The sequence below is a fragment of the Falco peregrinus genome, chromosome 9 (assembly GCF_023634155.1).
Source record: "Falco peregrinus isolate bFalPer1 chromosome 9, bFalPer1.pri, whole genome shotgun sequence".
NCBI classification, from domain to species: Eukaryota; Metazoa; Chordata; class Aves; order Falconiformes; family Falconidae; genus Falco; species Falco peregrinus.
In genome coordinates, this window is record NC_073729.1 from 22,750,216 (window position 1) to 22,760,107 (window position 9,892).

At 45.3% G+C, this 9,892-nt stretch overlaps 1 protein-coding gene across 1 annotated transcript; it reads right to left on the reverse strand.

Moving 5' to 3' along the window:
* Window positions 1-491: 491 nt before the first annotated feature.
* MAPRE1 (microtubule associated protein RP/EB family member 1) lies at window positions 492-9,303 on the reverse strand. Its single transcript, XM_055814252.1, has 7 exons — window positions 9,155-9,303; window positions 8,314-8,437; window positions 5,437-5,582; window positions 3,930-4,134; window positions 3,430-3,539; window positions 2,576-2,728; window positions 492-2,185 (listed from the first exon to the last, which is right to left on the reverse strand). The coding sequence occupies exons 2-7, from the start codon at window positions 8,432-8,434 to the stop codon at window positions 2,129-2,131; spliced, it is 792 nt and encodes a 263-aa protein (XP_055670227.1). The 5' UTR covers window positions 8,435-8,437; window positions 9,155-9,303; the 3' UTR covers window positions 492-2,128.
* Window positions 9,304-9,892: the final 589 nt, after the last annotated feature.

The following is a 9,892-nucleotide window of genomic DNA, read 5'->3' on the forward strand; positions in this document are numbered from 1 at the left end:
TACGAAACGCACTTCAAATGAAACAAATCAACTAAGCTTACAGCCAATCTGCTCATAAGAGACTGGTAACAGATGCAATTAACACCTCATTTGTTTATAACTAATAACCAGTGTTATAGCAGTTTTTAAATGCTTAAAGCACACTTAAAGTCACATGACAGCATTCCTGTTACAAAGCCCCATTCTCTCACACACCATTAGGAGGAGGAAGCCAACAACACATTCACATTTCATCCACTTGTGGGAAGGAGAGAGAAAAAAAAATATAAAGGAAAAAAAAAAGAAACTCAGTAAACTCAGGCGATGGTTTCCCCCAGCACACTCCAAAGAAAGTCTCAACATTACTGCTACTCGAGTCAGCAATGACTGCAACTAGGACTGGAGAATGAAAGCTGATATTCCAGGTCCTGCAAGCTTCATCATGAAAACCATCACAAACTTTAGCTTTGCCTAAATGTATCTGAAAGCATGAGAGACTTCAGTAGACATGACACTCTTGAAATACAGAACTTTATTTAGAAACTGCTTAAAATAGAAAAACCCTGTCAAGAAAAATCCAAGTCAAATATGGTTTCTCAGTAAATGGAGTTTTAGGGCAACAAAAGTCTAAAAGGCCACAAGAGAAATAGCACCACTGCAATTTTAAACAATGGCTAAATACTTGCATTTTTGGCATTCACTGAATTTGGGTTTTTCTCTGAATTTCACAAAGATTCATGCACTACACAACAATTACCATAAAATGCTCTCCTACACACATTTTAGGACAAGCTACCACCAGGAACAAATGAATACAAGCACAACAGGACTGATCAATCTCAGTAGTGAAGGGGAATCAGAAGTCTTGCAGGATCTTGCCAAACACAACAGTAATGAGGGGCATGATAGCAAAAAAGGACAGTTAAAGAAAGTACTTTAAATATTAATATTTAAGTTAGTCTCAGTACTGTATTTTCTGCAATAACATTAGCTCTGTTAGCCAGCATCTTTTAGTTTTTACCCCAGAAGACTACTGAACTGGCAAGTATTATTAGATATGCCCTGGTCTGAAAGGGAAAAAAAAAAAAAAAAAAAAAACAAACACAGAAACAGAAAAATCATCATCCTCATGCTCAATTCACTTTCATTCTAAGACAGTTGCACAGTGCAAGTCCTGTTACAACTGTTGGATTTGATCAGCATTTCTTGGGATGGCAAAGAGAAAGGAACAAGTAAGAGACCAAAATCATAGCAACAAAAATAGAGAAACAGGACAAATAGAAACAAGAGCCAGAAAGGAAAATTACTTCTGAAGAACATTTTAGGCAGTAAGACTAGATGCCCTTTGCTTTTTTTGTTGTTTTTTTCTTACAGAAAACACAGTACATTTTGGCAAAGTCATTAGCCACAATGCCACAGAAAAAGGATTTAGCACTCTTCAAGGTAATTTATGTGTCTCAGCTGTTCATACTCCCTCTAATCTTGTGACAGGCAACATTAAGGCCTATTTCATCGAGAACTAATCACTTAGTAAGCAGCTTTACATAGGAATGGAGTTTTGTTTTAATAGCCCCTTTTGAGCACTTGCTGACAAAGTGAGATTGCCATGCAAGGCCTCTCAGACAGCAGTGAATGGAGTTAAACAAACGTCTACCCCCAATATGAAGCACATAAAATCTCCTGTCACATTACTTCAATTTGGCATATGGAAGCATATTTTAAATACTCTTAAGGCATTTTATTATAATTTCTGTGCTGCAATTTCACATTAACTCAATCTTTCTGTGAGTCAGAGTCTTTAATTTCTCTACTACACACCACCTTAGATACAAAAAGAGTCTTCCCACAAACCAGTGTTTTACCAGCAAACCATTCTGCAACAAGTTCCAAATATTCAGCCTCTTGCTCCCTAAATATACCACCTAGATGTGAATACTGCTCTGCTACGAAGTGAGAAAGAGCTCCTAACTCAAACCCACTGTCAAAAGTGAAACTTCCGCAAAGTGCACTTTAAGAAGAGGTACTTTTTTGCTTATGAAAGGAAACCAGTGAGTCCTCTAAGAATAAAGTGGAGTATTTTACAGTTAAGCACATGATCTGGGGCAAAGAATTCTGATGTTGCTGCTCTGCTGGTACAGTATGTGGTCTGTTAATACTCTTCTTGTTCCTCCTGCGGTGCTCCTTCGTCAGGTATCACAAAGCCTTCCTGAAGGGGAATAAAACAAGTGCTTTAATGAATATCTGATGTCAAACCAGTTCCTGGCTACTCTGTATGCTCTTTTTTTTTTCCCCTCCTTTTACTCAGGATAAATACCCTTAAGACACCATTTACAGCGTCAAGACATACTACCAGAAGAGTTATTTTCCTCAGCTTTGATCTATTTGTTACATGTTAGCCTTCATGAAAGGCTAACCTTGTTTGCTGCCTGACTATAATTATGTTATCTGTTCCTTTATTACAGGAAAAAGCTAGGCCATAAACCTAAAGAAAAAAAATAATAATGTAGAAATAGACAGAGCCCCTGGAAAGCAAACCAGCTTCCAATTACAAGGGGAGGGAGGACCTATGCAATATAATTTATACCAGATTACTTACATCTGTGGCATAAAGAATTTCCACAATCCTCTGCAACACTGGATCATTCTCCCCTTCATTCTCCTGGCAGATCAATTCAATGTTCCTCAATTTGCCAAAGTAGAAGTCTCTCTCCTTCTCCAGATCTTCAACAGTAAGTTTCAATACATTGATCTGCCAAAAGGCACCAATAATAATTTATCCACCAAAGACAGAATTCAGTAGTATCTATCGAAAAGGCAGGCTCCCCGAACATCTCAGAAGGGTGTTAATATGCAAAGCACTTCAAAGATAACCAAGATGGGGTGGGAAGGGGGACTGTGAGAGGAGGAAAAGCTGTATTTCTCAAATTGTAATATTATTGCCACAACAAACACCCAGTCCAACACAAGTGATACCACTTGGAAATTCTAAAGGGTTATTACATGAAATAGGTAAAGCACTAACCCTGCAGTTTTCTTTGCCAAGACATTTTTTCAAGACAACGCTCACACTGATGGCAGTTTTAGTTGTATTACATTCAGTATTTCAGTGAAGTAGCAGCTGCTCATAGCTCAGTTGGAATGCTGTGATAGCTGCAACACAGCTGTGGAAATACTTAAAAACAATGCTATGCATGATATGGCACATATTAGGTTTAAATGTCCGGGGGTACTCATGTACTGCAGAAAGGGTTTCGCTCCTATCAGGAAAGCAAGACCATTATAATGAAGGCTTCCGATTAAGTGATTTTAAATGAGCTTACTAGATTCAGATCATTTTCTTCCATCTGCCTGACCCAGTCATTTCAAGCTATTAAAAAAAAAAAAAAAGAAAAAACCTGCACATAAATCTATAAAGCACAGGTCAGCACAGTGCCATTCTGGCCAACACACCTGCTCAATCAATCCTGCTGATTCGTCATCTCCCCCAGCCTTTTTGACCATTCCAGTACCAGTTTTCGGGGTTGCTGCGGTCCTTTGTGTAACAATGGGCCTCTGTGGGGCTGCAAGATTAATTCAGTGTTAGCTCCTCTCAGAACATCTTTATTCCTCCTAGAAAGGTACTAACCCCCTTCCAAACATGCTTAGGCAGTTAAGAATTTGAAGACATGTTCCTTCCTTCTTCCTGACTCCATGTGACATGTCTTCTTTTTTTTTATTATTATTTCGCATGTGTCGGCACCGATCCTTGCCACTTTCTCTTTTAAAGGTTGTTCTTTCTGTAGCTTCCAGATAACTGGCTACTACAGGATGACTCAGTGTTTGAGGCCTAGCACCTCTGAAACAAGATGCAAAATACTACAATTTCACACACTGATCTTAAATAGCAACCCAATCTTACTTTCCCCAGAGTTTTTAATGATCTAGATAATCTTTTTAACTATATTCTCTACCTGCACTGCTAGAACTGAGAGATTTCTTGGGTTTGTTCACAACTGGAGCAACAAGGTTCGGTGCTACCGTCTCTTGGCCTTGTCGAGCAGCAACAGGATCATACTCCTTCCCATCATAGTTTGCATCAAAAAATTTTTTGAACCACTGAACAAATTCAAAGTTGTCCTGAAATTTTCCTTTCACTAGTTTGTCCACAGGAATTATCTGGAAGGAAAAAAGTCAAATTCATATTAAGGATAAAGAACCTCTCTCTCTCTTTATATAAAAAGTTTTCAAGTTAGTGCACTCAGAAGATATGCAAATGTAATTCTTTGTCCAGTCTAAAGAAAATCCTCCTTCAACATAACTGTATGTCAAATAGCAGAATTTTTGCTAATAACTGGAATTAAAAACAAATCATGCTTTCACTGTGAGGGTCCACATAATTTAAATAATTCTGCAGCAAGGTTTCTGCTACATCAAGTTTCAACACAAAACTTCCTTCTGTAAACGTGAAGCTGGCTCATCCAGTGCTAGGTTTCATGAATCTGGACTGCTGGCCAATTTCATAGACCGCTAACACACAGACCTGCTACTTACAATTTCTCTGGAATTAGGAGTATAACTGAAGATTATTAAAAAGATGCAGCAAATTGTGAAGTCTTGTCTGTAGGCCATGAGCTGACAGTCCATGACCTGGGGCCAAGAGCCATTACCAGTATGTGATTATTTGGCATTTGAAAGCACGTGTCCAGTTTTGGACATACTGCACAAGCTCCTTCCCCCACGCAGAAGACAGATTCAGTGTGTGTTGAAGCTGCCAGTCAACACTGAATGAGGTGCCTTCTTAGAGGACAGGAAAAAGCTTTAACACAGAAGTGTTCTGCATCACACTAAACAAGCTGTCGGTAATTATTACCTAGATAAATCACCCTTCTGTAAGCATAACTACCATTTGATCTGAAAAGCTTTTTCACAGATCTCATTTTCACTAGCTTAAAATTACATATTTCAATACCTGGAGGCATTTAAAAATATGTGTAGATGTGGCGCTCAGGGACACGGTTTAGTGGTGGGCTTGGCAGTGCTGGGTTAACAGTTGGACTTGATGATCTTAAAAGTCTTTTCCAACCTAAACAATTCTGTGATTCTACATGCTTGTAAAGAGGAATGGGAAGTCCTTAGGACTATCATACCAGCAGGTTATGGTAACATACCTGGTACAAAGACGGTTCAAATAGGAAGCTTAAGTAAACCTTATCTCATAGGAATTTCAATGTTAGCCTCTGCTACGTAAGTTGCACACAATTAAAATCTAAGAATTCATGTCATCATGAAGAAATGGAAACCTAACCTTAGCTGGAGTAAAGCAGATGGCATCCTTGATCAAGTGATGACACCAGTGCAAACCAAAACCAAAAGTTTTGAGATTTACAAACAAAAAGCAAACTCTGTTCCCAGATTTATTTAGCTCTAAATTTTAAAGTATGTTCCATCTACTTTTGAATCAATTACAAACCAGCTTACTTTGTCAACACCCATTCGTTTAAAACCTGCTTGTAGAACCTTGAAGTTTTGAATGTACTCATGTTCCAATTTTGCTTGAAACTTCACTTTCTTGAGCGCTACAGAACCTGGGAAGAGCATGTCCATAAACTGACAGTACGCAGCACCTGCCAAAAGGAAAAGAATACAAATCCCAGGATGAATCAAGTCAGCTCACTAGCCTACATAAGCTGTTTTTCAGTCAGATCAGCAAACTGACCTGACTCATTCCTCAGCTACACAACCCCTTAAAGGCATCAAAAGCAAGAAAACAGGAACCTTCATTCTCCTTTGTTTAGTGCAGCATGGCTGTAAATATCCTTAAGCAAGCTGCAGAACCAAACTTTTGGTTTCATGACTTGAACTCTAATGAACAAGAGCAATCCTGCCTCTATAATTCAAAGAGGGGAAAAAAAAAAAAATCAAATGAGTAATCTGACCTTCCTTTCTTCATGGACATCAATACAGACAGATCTGAGATATCACAGGTGTCTAACAGCCATGTAATCTCTTATCAAAGCTATCTTATCCTCTTACCAACATTAATAAAGCTAAACTAGAAAAAATAATTATTCTAAAAGCTGTATTTAAACATTATTAAAATAGTGATACATTCACTTACTACAAACAGAACCTACACACAATTCAAGGTGTCCTCAAAGGTAAGAGGCCAAATTAAGCTGTATTACATTTAAATCAAGCCTTAATCAAAGAACTGAAATAAGACAGTGTTTCTTTCTATTACTTTTAAATAGTTCATGTCCTTCATTTCAGCTCTTACTGTAATAAGACCAAAAGAAGGATTCAGTTCAGCCCCAAAGAATAGATTAGCTTTCATATAATATACATACCCAATAAAAAAATATTTTTAAACTATATCCTCACTCTGCAGTGATCTGCAACTGCGTGCTACTGATAATACAATTGCAACATTCTTACCGTTATTCCCTTATCAATATCAATGAATTAGATGCACACGGAGAGTAGTGGGAACCTTAACCTAAAATATCAAACAGCTACACAACAAGCTTTTGTGAGGCCAAGAAGTAAACCATAGTGGTATTGCCCTAAACTAGTCTATTCATTGCAACCACAGGTAACAGAAGGCCCTATATTGTTCACTTTCTGTCAGGCTATTTTGTGGGTCTTTTGGGTCTCCCATTTTCACCTGTTCCTAGAAGATTGCTGCTCATCCACTGGTGTAAATAAAAAAAATTCGCCATTTGATCTGCACTGTCTTTCAGTTCACTTGCTGAAAAATTCCAGTGCCCAACTCAAAATTAATTAAAATTAGTAAATTGCCAGAAATCAGGGGTTTGCTAACTACTGGTAATCAGAGCAATAAGCATCATTACAAAAAAAAAAGACCATGTTATGAGTCAAAGGTCATCTTTTGTGCATTTCTGCAACCTCAAATCGCTGCTGTCACTACTGCCCTTGCCAAAGGTAACAAAAGCAAGCTTGGAAACTCCTGCTTTCACATGACTATGACAGACAACAAAACCCACTTCCATACTTGCAGAGGCATGAAGCATTTTTGCAGACACAGGAAAGGGACATTACTCTGCACATGCCACATCAATAGCTCACAGGCTTTTCCTGAGAACAGGTGAGCTGAAATTCTGCAGAGTCAGTATTAATTATCCTCACTTCTCTAGGCAGAACTCTCACAGCATTCAAGACTTGCACCACGTCTAAGCAAAACTTCTCAGCTGTATAAGTCAATGCTGCACACAACAGGTTTTTTAACCTGCCTATCTGAAAGCAGACAATCCTTATCATTTCCTTTACTCCTGTGGTTGTAGATCTTTAGTTCCTTCACCCTTACAGTTCTTCTCCAACACCTCACTAGACAAAAGCCACTACAAACACCTGCCAGATGTCTACTGTAAGTCCTCTGCTTCTCTATATTCTTTGTTGACGTTTCTTCCATGGACTCAGCAACAGGCTGCCTTGACAGTCCCAAACCTAAATTTATTCCTCCTTTTTTTCCACCTCCAATTTCCACATCTCTCATCCTGTGAACAACACCTTATCTCAAACTCACTGTATGGGCTGCACTTCCACTTTTCACCGAGTCCCTTCCACCTACCTGCTGCAGTTCTCTAAATCACCATCTTTTACCAAGGCTGCATTTTTAGCCTTAAGGTTTTTTTTCAACTCTTACCCATAGACCATTACCTGCTATTCAGTTTTACAAGCCTCCTCCCACACACACACACTCCTCCCACTGATGACACTTGATTCCATTTCTGTACCACAACCACTTCCCCTTTTCTGCCTACAACTCCATCCAAGATTCAGCCATGCTAAAGTCAGCTGGGCTGACACAGACTGACACACTCCTTTACTATAAGGAGTTGCAAAGCCCAGAAGGTGAACCCAAGAGTCACCAGTACACCTTCCTCACACCTCTCCTTCTGCCCAACTTCCCAAAGAGGAGTTCCTCCCTCTTAGTAGATCTCTTCCATAAGGAGTCACGTTTGTTCATGTTCGTTACCATGCCTGTTAAGACTTACTCTATACATCAAGAGTAAATGCTTATTTCCTCACTGGAAAACACCCTCTCCTCAGAGTCTTTTTTTTTTTTTCCCACATTGACCTCATTCATTCTTACTGCATCTATACTGCAGCGAGTCAGAAGAACAAGCCGCTTCCTCATGCTTATGTTACTAACAACCATTTCAATAAAACCGTAGCCATAACCAGACTGTAACACTGACCATGAACCTGCTGATGCCAGGAATTAAGCCAACAGCATGGCTATAGAAGGCCAGCACAGGCAGTTCACCCAGCGCAGCTGCACCTCCACAGAACCAGGGTACCCATCGAACCGGGGCTTCCCCTGAGCCCCCTTACCTGAGCACAGCTGCTCGATCTTCGTCAGCGTCAGCTGCAGAGACTCGTTGATCCACGCCAGCATGTCATGTCGACTCAAGTTATCACTGGTCACTGAAGTAGAATACACATTAACTGCCATTTTCTGAAAGACAGAAGGGAAGGTGTAAGGCCCCGGCCGCCACGGCCACCGGCTGTCACCGCCGCGCTCCCACACGCTCCAGGCTGGCGCGGAGCCGCCACGGCCCAGCCGCCCGCGCAGGGCGGTGCGGGGACAGCCCCGCTGCCCCAGCCGGGAGCCCCGGCCGATCCCAGAAGCAAAGGCGGCGGCTGCGCGCTCCCCCCGGGCAGGGCTCACCGGGGCGCGCACGGGCCTCCGCGGGCAGGAACCGCGGCCGCGCACGGCACGCGCCCCCGCGCCACCCCCGCGGCCCCAACGCGCCCCGGCCCCGCGCGGTCCCTCGGGGGGGAAGCGCGCAGCGGGCGGCCCCCGCCCGGCCCCGCCGGCACAAAGCGGAGCCGCCGCGCTCGCCGCCCGGCCGCACCGCCCCGGGCAGCTGCCGCCGGGCAGGGCCGGCCGCGCCGCACGGCCCCGCCGCGGGTGGGGCGCGGCCCTCGCCCCCCCGGCCCTGACCGCCCCCGCCGCTGCGCCCCGCTCCGCCGCCTCCCGCCGGGGCCCCGCGGCACCCCGCGCCCGGGGCAGGCGCGGCCGGGCCCTGCAGGCCTCACGCCGGTCGCCTCACGGCCCGCCGGGCCGGCCCGCCCCGCCCGGCCGCTCCCCGGGCCCGGGCCCGCCCCCCCGGCCGCCCGCCCGCCGCCCGCCGCCCCGCCGCCGCCTCGGCGCCTCGGCCCGGCCCGTTACCTGCCCCGCTCTCGCCCCGTCTCCTCCGCGTTCAAACCGGCCCCGCCCGCCTGCCCGGGACCGCACGTCACCCGCACGCTACGCGCTGGCGTCACGCGCGCGTCACGGCGGCGGCGGCGAGCGCCGCTGGGCGGCCGCGGGCAGAGCGAGGCGCGCAGGGAGCGGCGGCGGTTGCTAGGGGGAGGGGCAACTCGGCGGGTTGCTACGGCGAGGCTCCGCCCACCGCGGCCGCGGGCTCGCCTGCCATTGGCGGTGCCCACAGCCCCGCCCACAGCCTTGCCAGCCCGCGTGTCGCAGCGATGTCCGACGGCTCCGGGCGGAGGACCCGCGGGGCCGCCTCTAGCGGCAGCGAGCCCGGTCCCGCACCCAGGCACCCCCACACCCCGGCACCCCCCGCAACCCCATACCCCGGCACCCTTGTATCCCCACACCTCAGCACTCCCACAAGCCTGTACCCTCACATCCCAGCACTCCAGTACCCCCACACACCCGCATCCTGGCACCCCTGTACCTTTGCACCCCAGCAGCCCCGCATCCCTGCTACCTCTGTACCCCCATGCCATGGCTCCCCCATACCCCAGCACACCCACACCCCAACACCCCCCATACCTCCATCAGGCCCGGCCAGGCCTGGCTGCTTCAGTCAGGCGTCTGCTTCCCCTGGGGGACAGCGGGGGCACGCACAACCCATCAGGGGGCTTGCACAACCCATTGGGGGCTCACACATCCCAGCGGGGT